Source organism: Dendrobates tinctorius, unplaced genomic scaffold, assembly GCF_039654945.1.
Source record: "Dendrobates tinctorius isolate UK_male_01 unplaced genomic scaffold, ASM3965494v1 ptg000039l, whole genome shotgun sequence".
Taxonomy (NCBI): Eukaryota; Metazoa; Chordata; class Amphibia; order Anura; family Dendrobatidae; genus Dendrobates; species Dendrobates tinctorius.
The window spans coordinates 20994443-21008654 of NW_027361707.1; the positions used below are offsets into that span (position 1 = coordinate 20994443).

At 41.6% G+C, this 14212-nt stretch overlaps 1 protein-coding gene across 3 annotated transcripts in view; it reads right to left on the bottom strand.

Moving 5' to 3' along the window:
• Positions 1 to 14212, bottom strand: part of AFAP1 (actin filament associated protein 1) — a 134976-nt gene that overhangs the window by 39985 nt on the left and 80779 nt on the right. For all 3 annotated transcript variants that reach the window (XM_073574545.1, XM_073574544.1, XM_073574546.1), the window contains exons 5-6: positions 8228 to 8439; positions 5442 to 5621 (exon numbers count right to left, since the gene is read on the bottom strand). In XM_073574545.1, coding sequence (XP_073430646.1) covers positions 5442 to 5621; positions 8228 to 8439 — 392 coding nt within the window. The remainder of the gene's footprint in view (positions 1 to 5441; positions 5622 to 8227; positions 8440 to 14212) is intronic.

Consider the following 14212-nt stretch of genomic DNA (forward strand, 5'->3'; position numbering starts at 1 on the left):
AACCAGTGTAAAAATGTTGCATGTCATGACTTATTGTCTGCAGCGTGGACATTATGTCGACAGCGCTGCAGCCAATCACAGAACTCAGCAGCTTGTGCTGTCGACTAAGGCAGATCGAACAGCTCAGGGGATTGTGGCCCTTTAGTTCTCAGGATGGATGGGGTGTTAGTGGTCAAAGTTGAGTGATGACCCCTAGAGATGGGTGATGACCCCTATAGAGGGCGCTATATTGCCTGTCATCCATTCTTTATAGAAACAGATGTACGACCAGAGGTCGATCCGGTTATTGATACTATTGGGATGTTTGGGGACATGCACTATAGTAACAGAAATCACTTAAGGTATCGATATACAATTCGTCACTGTAGGAAGCAAAATGCCTCATGTGTGTCTCATTTACAAGGAATGTGAAGAAGCTCCTCGTGTTCTCAGACAATGAATAGCAGAAAGAGAACATGAGATACCAAGACAAGTATGAAGTACGAGGTATGGTGGATAGGTATGCTATGGAAAAAAAGTATCGGGTGGTTCTGATGGTGAATAGACATATTACTGTGCAAAGGTTTTAGGCGGGTGTGGAAATATGCTGAAACGTCAGAATGCTTTCAAAAATTATAAGTGCTACAGCAATAGTTTATTTTTAGCAATTACCGTAAAAAAATGTAAACTGAATGAACAAAAAAACTAAATCACTATTTGGTGTGACTACCCTTTGCCTTCAACAGCGTCAATTCTTCTAGATACAAAATTTCAGGTCAGGTGCATAAGTAATCAATTATATCACATGATCACTGGGTGCGGAGAAGGAAGAACTGTCAGTGCATTCTATTAACTGTATACACAGCCCTTATTCAGCACTGTGTATACAGCGATTAGGGAGACAGAAGACGTGGTAGTGACCAGTCTCTGTGTTCTCTATTTCGAGTCCAGCTGTGTCTGACAGTCGACTCCCCGCTTTTGGAGCTGCACGATATACACTCACTGGCCACTTTATTAGGTACACCATGCTAGTAAGGGGTTGGACCCCCTTTTGCCTTCAGAACTGCCTCAATTCTTCGTGGCAGAGATTCAACAAGGTGCTGGAAGCATTCCTCAGAGATTTTGGACCATATTGACATGATGGCATCACACAGTTGGCGCAGATTTGTCGGCTGCACATCCCTGATGCGAATCTCCCGTTCCACCACATCCCAAAGATGCTCTATTGGATTGAGATCTGGTGACTGAGGAGGCCATTTGAGTACAGTAAACTCATTGTCATGTTCAAGAAACCAATCTGAGATGATTCGAGCTTTATGACATGGCGCATTATCCTGCTGAAAGTAGCCATCAGATGTTGGGTACATTGTGGTCATAAAGGGATGGACATGGTCAGCAACAATACTCAGGTAGGCTGTGGCGTTGCAACGATGCTCAATTGGTACCAAGGGGCCCAAAGAGTGCCCAGAAAAAATTCCCCACACCATGACACCACCACCACCAGCCTGAACCGTTGATACAAGGCAGGATGGATCCATGCTTTCATGTTGTTTACGCCAAATTCTGACCCTACCATCCGAATGTCGCAGCAGAAATCGAGACTCATCAGACCAGGCAACGTTTTTCCAATCTTCTACTGTCCAATTTCGATGAGCTTGTGCAAATTGTAGCCTCAGTTTCCTGTTCTTAGCTGAGAGGAGTGGTACCCAGTGTGGTCTTCTGCTGCTGTAGCCCATCTGCCTCAAAGTTCGACGCACTGTGCGTTCAGAGATGCTCTTCTGCCTACCTTGGTTGTAACGGGTGGCAATTTGAGTCACTGTTGCCTTTCTATCAGCTCGAACCAGTCTGCCCATTCTCCTCTGACCTCTGGCATCAACATGGCATTTCCGGCCACAGAACTGCCGCTCACTGGATTTTTTTTCTTTTTCGGACCATTCTCTGTAAACCCTAGAGATGGTTGTGCGTGAAAATCCCAGTAGATCAGCAGTTTCTGAAATTCTCAGACCAGCCCTTCTGGCACCAACAATCATGCCACGTTCAAAGGCACTCAAATCACCTTTCTTCCCCATACTGATGCTCGGTTTGAACTGCAGGAGATTGTCTTGACCATGTCTACATGCCTAAATGCACTGAGTTGCCGCCATGTGATTGGCTGATTAGAAATTAAGTCTTAACACACAGTTGGACAGGTGTACCTAATAAAGTGGCCAGTGAGTGTATATGTAGCAGCAATAGTATGCATTGACGTCTTAGTACACCACCTTAATGTTTATAGTCTATGTTGTTAAGATCCATCATCCATTTTTAGCGTAAAGAACAAGTAGTCTTGGAAGTGATGATACGGCCCCCACAGAGCCCTAAACTCAACACCATAGAGTCCGTCTGGAATTACATGGAGACAGAAGAATTTGTACAAGCCTACAGTCGCAGATCTGTGGTTTGTTCTCTAAGATGTGTGGAACAACCTCCCTATCAAGTTCCTTCGAAAGCCATGTACAAGTGTATCTAGAAGAGTTGATGTGTCATGGGGATACCGGGACAGAGAGGGGCCAGAAGATTGCAGCGTCTGGTTACATGAACTCCTGCACTGATTAATAGGATTGTGAATTAGTTCTAAACAGTGCAAGTTTTATTCTTTGCTCTGTCATTGCAAGGGTTAATCAGTTCTGTCCATCTCCTGGAGCTCTGCATCCTGAATTGTGCTGATTTGTGTTGGCCACTCCCCTTCTGGTATATATGCTCACATCTGGCACTTGAGAGTTGCCAGTGATGGTTACATCTTCCTGGTTTGGTGGTGAAGGAGAACTCTGAATTAGTAGCCAGCGATGGTTACAACTTCCTGGTTTGGTGGTGAAGGAGAGTTATGAATTAGTAGCATTCGGTTGGTGTAAGTTACAGAAGAAATCTGCGTGGATTTGGTATTCTGTGTTTATCTTTATCCTCTCCAATTTGGTTTACCCCTCCTACTGTCCATTGATTTCCCCTTGGTCGTTTTCCGAGTGCATTTGTATGATAGTTTTCTTTTTTCCTGTCTCTTAAGTTTCTGTAATCCTATACACTTCAGTCTCTCACCTTCCTAGGTGGAGGAGAAAACAGATTAGTGTGCTTATAGGAGCATAGCAAGGTACGAGACCCCAGCATCTCCACCATCAGGGGTAATCTGGAATACAGGTATAGCCTAGTGTAGCTTAAGGGACAGTGAAGGAATCCTGGTACAGTATCGTGACATGATGATTTTAAGCTATTTTGAAGGCAAAAGGGGTCACACCAAATATTGATCCTTTGTTGACACCAAATATTGATGCGATTTAGATTTCCCTTTTGTACACGTTATTTGAAATCAATTAAAATGCAAACTATTGATACTTCTATTATTGAAAACATTCTTACTTTGCTGCATTTATTCCACACCCGGTTAAACTTTTGCATAGTACAAACAGCAGGTAGTAGTGATGGCGTATGATTGTGCATGTCCAAGAAGAACTGACTCGAATAAGTAAACATGTTCAGCAATGTACAAAATTTGCAGAATATGATCACTTGGTGGCAGATACGTAAAAGTTTTTCTGTCCGGATTTGCCGGTGGAGAATTTGCAACGTATTACAGTAGCAGCAAAGTGGATGAGATTTTACTCTATCTTATCCACTAGCTGTGGAGGGAAAAAAATAATTTTCAGCCTGGGAAATTTAAAATCTGCAGAATATCAATTGATGCTGCGGCTTCACCCTTTGTGGCTTCACCCTTTGTAATGCAAAGGGTATAATCCACAATGTTTAACAAAATCTTCGTTTACGTGTGGATTTTGATGCTGATTAGTTGTGGATCCGTGGGAAAATCCACAGAGGAAAATTTGTATGTGATTCTTCCTGATACAATGATAAAGTGAAGCATCTATATAGTGTTGAGGAGAACCTTAAGTTTAAATACTTAATTAACTTCAAGACATAAGAGATTGAGAGGAACTACCAAAAAGTATTATTTCACCTTACATGAGCTTTTTCAGATCAAAGTGTGACACTAAAGATGGTTGCCATTTCCTGTCTGCCTCACACCATGTGCTCATAGATATGGAATTTCCTGTCTCAGCAAACACCATGTACTCCATGGATCCGCCCACGACGACGCCCAGTCTGATGACCTCATGGACCAACCCAGTCTGATGATCTCATGGATCCGCCCGGACTAGCTCACTGCCCAACCCACTAACCAATGGAATACATCTGAACACTCCCATTTTAGAGTTAAACAAGCCCTCTTACAAGGGACATATAAACCTATGTTTGAATCAATAGTCTCCTCTTTCTCTCTCTTGGAGCTGTGCCATAGATTGATCAAAGAGAGATTACATCCGACTGTCTGGTGTGATTCTTCTAGTACGCACTGATCAATACCCATTGGGCCAGGAGCAGGCAACTAGTGAACATTTCTTATTGTTCAACCTAACAATAGCATTACCAAACTGCTTTACACCAATGCCAATTTACTGAGCACAATGTACTGCAAGGAATTCCTTACCATGTAACACCTCCTGACTAACTCAGGGCACAGGTGGCAATAGTGAGTATGCTGACCTACACTATAGTGAATGTAGGCTGGCTCGATGTCACTGAGGGTCCCCAAAATCACCTCTTATTCCAACCCAATAACCTTTGGTGGCCGATCAGAGGATTGAAAGTGGCTTGTAATGATTTACAAGACTGTGCCGTGATGGGAAGTATGGAAGAGGAAGCTGCCATTGTCTCCTCTGAGAATGTGCAAACTGGGAAATTACACTCAACTCCAAAAAGGCTGCACATTCCTGCTTCCAAATATAGCAAGAGGAGCAGCTCCGGAGTATAAACTGCTGAACTAACAAGTGAAATACTGTGAAGACTCAGAGCAGGCAGTCCCATTATTCTTCTCCTTGGAAAGTGAATAACTTCGTGTTATCATCCTGCCCATCTTTGGGGAGAACGTTTTATATTTTACTTAAATTAATGTATTGCAAGCTAAAAAAATAAAAAAATAAAAAATCAGTTTTGCAAATGGGCTTCATTAAAAATGTTAAGCAGTTTGGCTTTTACAAGCTCTTCATTTCTCTGCGCACTCAAACTTTGATGTGGTCGTAAATCAGCTGAGAGTAGCTCCAAAAAAAGACATGCAAGAGTCAGAAACAAGCTCACTGATGGACAACCAGTTGACTCCTTCTGCAGCCAGCAACAGACTGCTCGGTGCTTTGGTACAAGAAAAAAAAAACTTAACCAGTGGCCCTATTAATCACAGGATCGGTGAGAATCAAGGCAATCTGATCCCACACCAATCAGAAGTGATGGTATATCCTAGTAACATGATATAAGTTATAAGTTTCTGGGATGTAAATATTTGCTTCATTTATTTTAAAGAAAATAAAGACGTACAGCAGCGTCTAAGCGACAGTGTCGAAAATCCAAAGAGCAGATGAGCGCAGGACAGATCGCGTTACCTTCAGCCATTGTTCCGCCTGCTCCTCACTTTGGACGGCGAGTACCAGAGCATCTGTTCCCTGATGAGTGATCTTCAGTTCGTGCTTTTTCTTTTTCCCATCCTTTGGTACATAGGACACTGAGCAGCCGTTCAAGAGTAGCTCCATCTGAGGCTGCTGGTCCTTGGATGACTTATAGCACTAATCAGGGCAGACGAGGAAAACATCAGTCACATGAAACCCCGGACAATTCACATAATGTAAGAAAGCTATGGAAGGAGGATCAGGAGAGGATACGTAATGTATGTACTGCACCTGCAGAATAGCGAGTGCAGCTCAGGACAAGTAATGTATGTACACAGTGACTGCACCTGCAGAATAGTGAGTGCAGCTCTGGAGTATAATACAGGATGTAACTCAGGATCAGTAATGTAATGTATGTACACAGTGACTGCACCAGCAGAATAGTGAGTGCAGCTCTGGAGTATAATACAGGAAGTAACTCAGAATCAGTAATGTAATGTATGTACACAGTTACTGCACCAGCAGAATAGTGAGTGCAGCTCTGGGGTATAATACAGGATGTAACTCAGAATCAGTAATGTAATGTATGTAAAAAGTTACTGCACCAGCAGAATAGTGAGTGCAGCTCTGGAGTATAATACAGGAAGTAACTCAGGATCAGTAATGTAATGTATGTACACAGTGACTGCACCAGCAGAATAGTGAGTGCAGCTCTGGAGGATAATACAGGATGTAACTCAGGATCAGTACAGGATCAGTAATGTAATGTATGTACACAGTGACTGCACCAGCAGAATAGTGAGTGCAGCTCTAGAGTATAATACAGGATGTAACTCAGGATCAGTAATGTAATGTATGTACACAGTGACTGCACCAGCAGAATAGTGAGTGCAGCTCTGGAGGATAATACAGGATGTAACTCAGGATCAGTAATGTAATGTATGTACACAGTGACTGCACCAGCAGAATAGTGAGTGCAGCTCTGGAGTATAATACAGGATGTAATTCAGGATCAGTACAGGATCAGTAATGTAATGTATGTACACAGTGACTGCACCAGCAGAATAGTGAGTGCAGTTCTGGAGGATAATACATGATGTAACTCAGGATCAGTAATGTAATGTCTGTACACAGTGACTGCACCAGCAGAATAGTGAGTGCAGCCCTGGAGTATAATACAGGATGTAACTCAGGATCAGTAATGTAATGTATGTACACAGTGACTGCACCAGCAGAATATTGAGTGCAGCTCTGGGTTATAATACAGGACGTAACTCAGGATCAGTACAGGATCAGTAATGTAATGTATGTACACAGTGACTGCACCAGCAGAATAGTGAGTGCAGTTCTGGAGGATAATACATGATGTAACTCAGGATCAGTAATGTAATGCATGTACACAGTGACTGCACCAGCAGAATACTGAGTGCAGTTCTGGAGGATAATACATGATGTAACTCAGGATCAGTAATGTAATGTCTGTACACAGTGACTGCACCAGCAGAATAGTGAGTGCAGCCCTGGAGTATAATACAGGATGTAACTCAGGATCAGTAATGTAATGTATGTACACAGTGACTGCACCAGCAGAATATTGAGTGCAGCTCTGGGTTATAATACAGGATGTAACTCAGGATCAGTACAGGATCAGTAATGTAATGTATGTACACAGTGACTGCACCAGCAGAATAGTGAGTGCAGTTCTGGAGGATAATACATGATGTAACTCAGGATCAGTAATGTAATGTCTGTACACAGTGACTGCACCAGCAGAATAGTGAGTGCAGCCCTGGAGTATAATACAGGATGTAACTCAGGATCAGTAATGTAATGTATGTACACAGTGACTGCACCAGCAGAATAGTGAGTGCAGCTCTGGGTTATAATACAGGACGTAACTCAGGATCAGTACAGGATCAGTAATGTAATGTCTGTACACAGTGACTGCACCAGCAGAATAGTGAGTGCAGCCCTGGAGTATAATACAGGATGTAACTCAGGATCAGTAATGTAATGTATGTACACAGTGACTGCACCAGCAGAATAGTGAGTGCAGCTCTGGAGGATAATACAGGATGTAACTCAGGATCAGTAATGTAATGTATGTACACAGTGACTGCACCAGCAGAATAGTGAGTGCAGCTCTGGAGTATAATACAGGATGTAACTCAGGATCAGTACAGGATCAGTAATGTAGTGTCTGTACACAGTGACTGCACCAGCAGAATAGTGAGTGCAGCCCTGGAGTATAATACAGGATGTAACTCAGGATCAGTACAGGATCAGTAATGTAATGTCTGTACACAGTGACTGCACCAGCAGAATAGTGAGTGCAGCTCTGGAGTATAATACAGGATGTAACTCAGGATCAGTAATGTAATGTATGTACACAGTGACTGCACCAGCAGAATAGTGAGTGCAGCTCTGGGGTATAATACAGGATGTAACTCAGGATCAGTACAGGATCAGTAATGTAATGTCTGTACACAGTGACTGCACCAGTCACTGAATAGTGAGTGCAGCTCTGGGGTATAATACAGGATGTAACTCAGGATCAGTACAGGATCAGTAATGTAATGTATGTACACACACAGTGACTGCACCAGTCACTGAATAGTGAGTGCAGCTCTGGGGTATAATACAGGATGTAACTCAGGATCAGTACATGATACAGTAAGTAATGTAATAATAATTTACCCAACTATTTTTATGTTAATTATTACAACAAAAAGCTTTTCAAAAGGTAGAAATTACAATGTAATTTATAGATTACTAAATCTTACCATTAATTTATTTTCTTTAATGACACATAAAAGTTTTGTCCACTGCCCGAATCTTTTCTTCCGCAGGAGGAACGCACAGATCTTAGCATCTTTTACAAGGAACATAGAGGCTTCTTCCGACGGCCACTGAAGTCTCTTCTTCTGCCCTTTGCCATCTTCTTCTTCTTCGTCGTAAGACTCATACGAACTGCTCATCGCATCCGAGTCATAATCTTAAGAAGAAGATGACACTGAATGAAATTAAATGGATGAATGAACTTTGTTTAAAACATTAGAGACTTTGGCTTCATCACTGAAAAAAGGCAGCCATATATACCAACTCCTAGACACAATATTCATGCACTAGGGTGAAGCAGACCCCATGGTGAAGGCGAGGGCAGCACACGTGCAGAATACTGATAAAACCACCACTCATACACTGACCATTGCCCATTATAAATGCACATGGATAAAAAATATCGTCCAATACCTCATGTATTTTTTACATATTCTTTACCGCACATTTTTACATATTTTGCCGGATGCAGCCAAGCCTTTAGGCTGTGTGCCCACGTTGCTTTTTTTTAAGCGTTTCCGCAGCGGCTTAAAAAATGCTTACAAAACGCATCTCATTCATTTTCAATACAACCCGCAATTTCTGTGCCCATGCTGCGTATTTTTCCGCAGCGGAATCGCATTGCAGAAAAATATGCAGCATGTTCATTAATTTTGCTATGCCCACCATGCGCAAAGTGAGCGTTTCATGTGCGGATAGTACCCAGGGTCTGGAGGAGAGGAGACTCTCCTCCGGGCTTTGGGTACCATAATCCTGCAAAGAATAGAATTAAAATAAAAAATAGGGATATACTCACTCTCTGTGGGCTCCTGGAGTCCTCCCGGTCCTCAGCAGTGCATGCGGCGGCGTTGTTCCCAGGCGTGCTTCGCGCCAAAATGACCTTTGTGACGTCGCGGTCGCGTGACCACTACATCAGAGGTCATTCTCGCAATGCATCCCTGGGAACAGAACTTGCCAGCAGCGTCGCTGAGGATTCCGGGGGCCGTCAGGAGGTGACTATATCTATGTTTTTAATTTTTTTTTTAACATTCTATCTTTTATTATTGATGCTGCATAGGCATCAATAGTAAAAAGTTGGACACACTTGATAAGCACTATGCTTGACAAGTGTGACCAACCTGTCTATCACTTTTCCAAGCGATGCTTTTTCAAGCATTCTGCAAGCTAAAAACGCTTGGGTTTTGCGGGAAAACGCATGTGAATTCCGCATGCGTTTTACCCACGGCGGGGAGTTGCGGAAATGCTGCGGACAATTCCGCAGCATTTCTGCAACGTGGACACATATCTTCGTGTTGACAGAGATTTGGGCAGTCGGTCCCTGTGGGGTGCACTGCACGTATATGGTGCTGGGCAGCCACCCTGATCTAGTAGTATGGGCATCATTAATAGGTTGTCCGCCATACACTGTGCACTACATGGCCCTATACAAGCCTTATCTATGTGCACTAGAGATGAGCGAACCCGAACTGTAAAGTTCAGGGTTTGTACCGAACACTTAATGTCCTGTGCTGAACTCCGCAAATGACTGGTCCAGGAAAAGAAAGAGATAGAGGGAGAGAGAGCGAATGAGAGAGCGAGAAAAAGACAAAGAAAACGAGAGCGCGCAAGAGAAAGCGAAATACAGACAGAGAATGAAAGAAAGTGAAAGCAAAAGAAAGAGCGAGCCCTAGCCCTTACTACAACCATTTTACAGCACCAAAGTTTGGGTCCCCATTGATTTTCATGGGGTTCGGGTATCTGAACCGAACTTTGGACTAACAAACCCGAACATCCACGGGTTCGCTCATCCTTAATGTGGATTTACAATAGCAGGTAACCACCCTTCATGGATGGTCGGTGTGCCAGTAGTTGCCTCATCAGCATCTTGCACTTGTGCTGCCCCCCGCCTTTATCCTGGGGGTCTTCGGCTTCCTTCAGTGCATTGTATTCTTGGTGTTGGTAAATATGGAAGCCTTATTTCTCTGCTGCCACCTTGTGATCCGCTCTCGAAGCTCCGCCTGGCATCGTGGTGCTTTAGAGTAGGCTTCTAGATGGAACCTCGCAGAGCACCAGGCAGGGAATGGCAGCAGCGGACAGATACTGGGAAGACAATTTTCTTAACCCCTTCCCTGCTGTCAAAATGGAGAAAAATAGCAGCCATGTTGCTTGGGAGTCGTCCACGGCAATCGCCAGACATCCCGAATTCACTTGGGTCCATGAATTTAGGGAAAACGCTAAACAAATTTGATTTGTTTAGAATTGATTCGCTTCTCTCTAAAACCTACGGGAATCTCGGCGATCAGAGGAAGCAGCTGCATATTTTTCAAACAGTGGCCACTACAGGAAAACTGTGGTATTACACGACTCCTATTCCAATTAACAAGCAATACCAGGTGGAGCCGAGTCCTCCAGAGCAGGAGCAATTCTCTGCAATGGCTGAAGCCTATAGAGAAAAGCCTTCTACTCAGAAACACCCTCTAGGACATCTATGTGCTCTGATAAGACACACGGGCAAAGACTTTCCTAATTAACCCGTGTCATAACGTTTATGATCTTCCCTGTAAAGATAATTAAATTGGGCTAACATTTCACATATTTCCACATGCACTTACTATGTTGGTTATTGTGCTTTTTTTGGCACAGTCTTTTTGCATTTTACAAAACTTTCTCTGGGAAAGCACAATAAAAAAAAAAAAAAACCTAAGCCAAATATTTCAAAACGAGGAGTATTAAAGAAATGTTTTACAAGTTAAAACACCAATTAATCGTGTGAAAAGCAGAGATGACACTTTGGGGGGTCTAGTTATTGATCTACCATTGGATCACATACAGGACCCCCAAGTGCGTTGATGTGGAAACTCAAAATTTCTTTTTTTTTTTTTATTAGAAAACAGTGAAACGAGGGCGAAACAGCGAGCCAAGTCTTCAGCCGATGATGGTCTTGGCTTCTCGTGTAAATAAATCATTTTCATGTTGATCTAAAAAAGAGCAATATCACAACATGGAAATCCTCCAGGTCCATCTTGGGAGATCAAACAGAAAAATCCACGCCGGTACCAAACTGTGAAAAATGTTCTATCCCTGCCGAGAAGAAACCATCAGATTTCCTGATTTGTGTTCCGCGAGGAATGACCCGATCTTTTTTTGGCCGGCGTAGAACCTCAAAGCCATAAAATCTAATCGTTTCGCCGTCCTATACAATTCCCTTACATTTGTGGGTACGCGGTTTTGTAGCTGCGTCAACAACAACACAGAATGGCCTCCGTTTATATCAGCGGGAGGGGATTTTTGGCCTCGGACGTGACGGACCCTGCTGTAGCAGAACAAGCTGTGTGTATGTTCCTCCTCTTATGCCCTGAGGGAATGTTAGGAAAGCCGCCAAAGAAAATCACAGTAAGAAGGGAATAGCCTTTCCAAAGCCTGCACTGCATTAATGCTGTCAAGAAGAGAGGTCAAAAGGGTGCCGATGGCTGCCAGCGCTAACCTACTAGATCTCTCCGCGAATAATGACGCAGATTACAGTTCTTACCCTCAGTTATTGCTAAAAAATAGAAAAAAAATACTTCTCGAAGAACAAAGGTTTCTAAAGGAAATGTATTGCCTGAAATTAGCATCATTTAAATCAAGGAATTATTACATAAAATGCTTTAAACAGAAAAAAAAAAGTCTAGAAAAAAAAACCCCAAAACTTTACGATGTTGAGCTTCACGTCATGGCTCTGACAATTTTGGAGGAGCGGTGCAAAAATTGAACGGCTTTTCAAAGCAATATAAGCCAGAATTCTGGTCAAATCGTTTGGAAGAATCGCCGACGTTTTCTGTAGCTCGCTTGCCGGCTTTGCGTTACAGGCTTGGACGGAATGAGCAGAGTCATTTCATTATTTTAATGGACAGCAAAGAGATGTCTGACCGTCTTGAGGCCTACATAATACAGGACGGTTACACTGTAAACCATTTATGTCACACGTTGGTCTCTAGGAAAGTGGTAACACTCAATCCCTTCCTGCAAATTGTAATAATCTAGGATATCCTAAACCTAAAAATTTGAAATGGTGTCTTGTATTACAAAAAAAAAAAAAAAAAAATTGTCTGTGTGTAGTTCTGGAGCTAAGCCGTTTTCCCACCCCCCCTTAAAGTCCTGTGATTGGCTATAGGACAACTTCCTGCAGCAGAAGCCTCTCCCTCTCTCCTGTCGAGCCTTGTCCCTTAGCGAAGCCTCACAGGCTCAACTGTTCCTTGGGCACATTTGTGGTGCACTATGCCAAAGGAAAAGCCTAAACACCAATAAAAAAAAAATGTCAATTCCATACATCGCACTATATATATATATATATATACACACACACACACACACATATATATACACACACACACACACACACACACACATACACACTAATAAATACCAAATACGTGATATATGGTGACTATTGGAAAGAATGGTAGACCATTCGAGATATTGACGAAACACCGAAAAAGAGAAACTCGAATTTACAGGTCTAAGAAAAAGGTCAATAAATGTAAAAATATATTTAAAAATATTAATAAAAAATACAAAATGGAGTATAAAATAATCAACCTTTATTAGACATAATTGGTATACAATAATTATACAATAATACTAAAAAACAGAACATGCCGGTACTTGGATTTGTATAGTTAATCAGAATGGATAACAGTGAATATATATAACACGGTGGACCAAACATTTACATGATATATGGATAAATTACACATGTAAAATAAAATTATATAGTAAATAGTCTATATTCAAAACATGTGTAATGAGAATCAAATATGTATAGAAACCACTAGGCCAATCCTAAAATGCCAAAATTCAATGTGCATAATGTGTATAATAACAAAATTACATAAAGAAACATTTTTATTTTTTTTAAAAATATATATAAAAAAATTATTGAATGAATTCTCACAAATTGTGTATTAAATTTTTTGCACAGAAGTGATAAAACAAGGTGAAATACAAAAATGGCGGTTATATATATCTAACATATATGTAGGGCGCTCTCAATATATACTAAAGTGCAGTGTGCAGTAAAATAGAGGATGGCAATATATTTTTTTAAACAAATAAAGAGCCAGAGCGCTATAGAAAAAAAAGTGCAATAGGCAGGGATTGGCAAGGGAGTCTGTACCTTTAAGGTCCGCCGGTCCAAGAACAGCACAGCCCCGACGCGCGTTTCGGATACAGGGATCCTTCGTCCCCCTGAATATACACTATTTACTATATAAATTTTATTTTACATGTGTAATTTATCCATATATCATGTAAATGTTTGGTCCGCCGTGTTATATATATTCACTATTATCCATTCTGATTAACTATACAAATCCAAGTACCGGTACGTTCTGTTTTTTAGTATTATTGTATTCCAATTATGTCTAATAAAGGTCGATTATTTTATACTCCATTTTGTATTATTTATTTATACAAAGGAAAAGCCTGAAGAATAACTGCACTTTATCTAGGCGTCCACACTGATCAAACACTACATATATCAATATGTTATCAATACATTCGTAGTGCACTTTTTCTCTCGTTTCGGATTTTCCAGATACAGGCTACCTCCCTACAACTACTCTAAAGAAATAGCTTGAAAACATTTCGTCATTTAAATCTAAAAGTAAAAAGTTGAGTAAAACATTGGCTTCATTTTTTCCTACCAATTTTGAGGTTTGTTTTTTTTTATCCACATCATCAGCAGTTTTCAGAATTCTGTTGGTTTATACGGGAAACTGACATTTTAGGTGCTCCCCGTTGTCAGACCGGTGTAGGAGGAGGTCTGGTAAAAGGAAACCAGCAGAATTCAGAATAGAGAAAAATCCCTCAAAATCAGTAGAAAAGTGAAGCACAGAGAATCCTCAACACTTGTATAGATTTAAAGCAGGAAATGGGATCTGATGATTTCATGTCATATCCTCTAAAGCAGG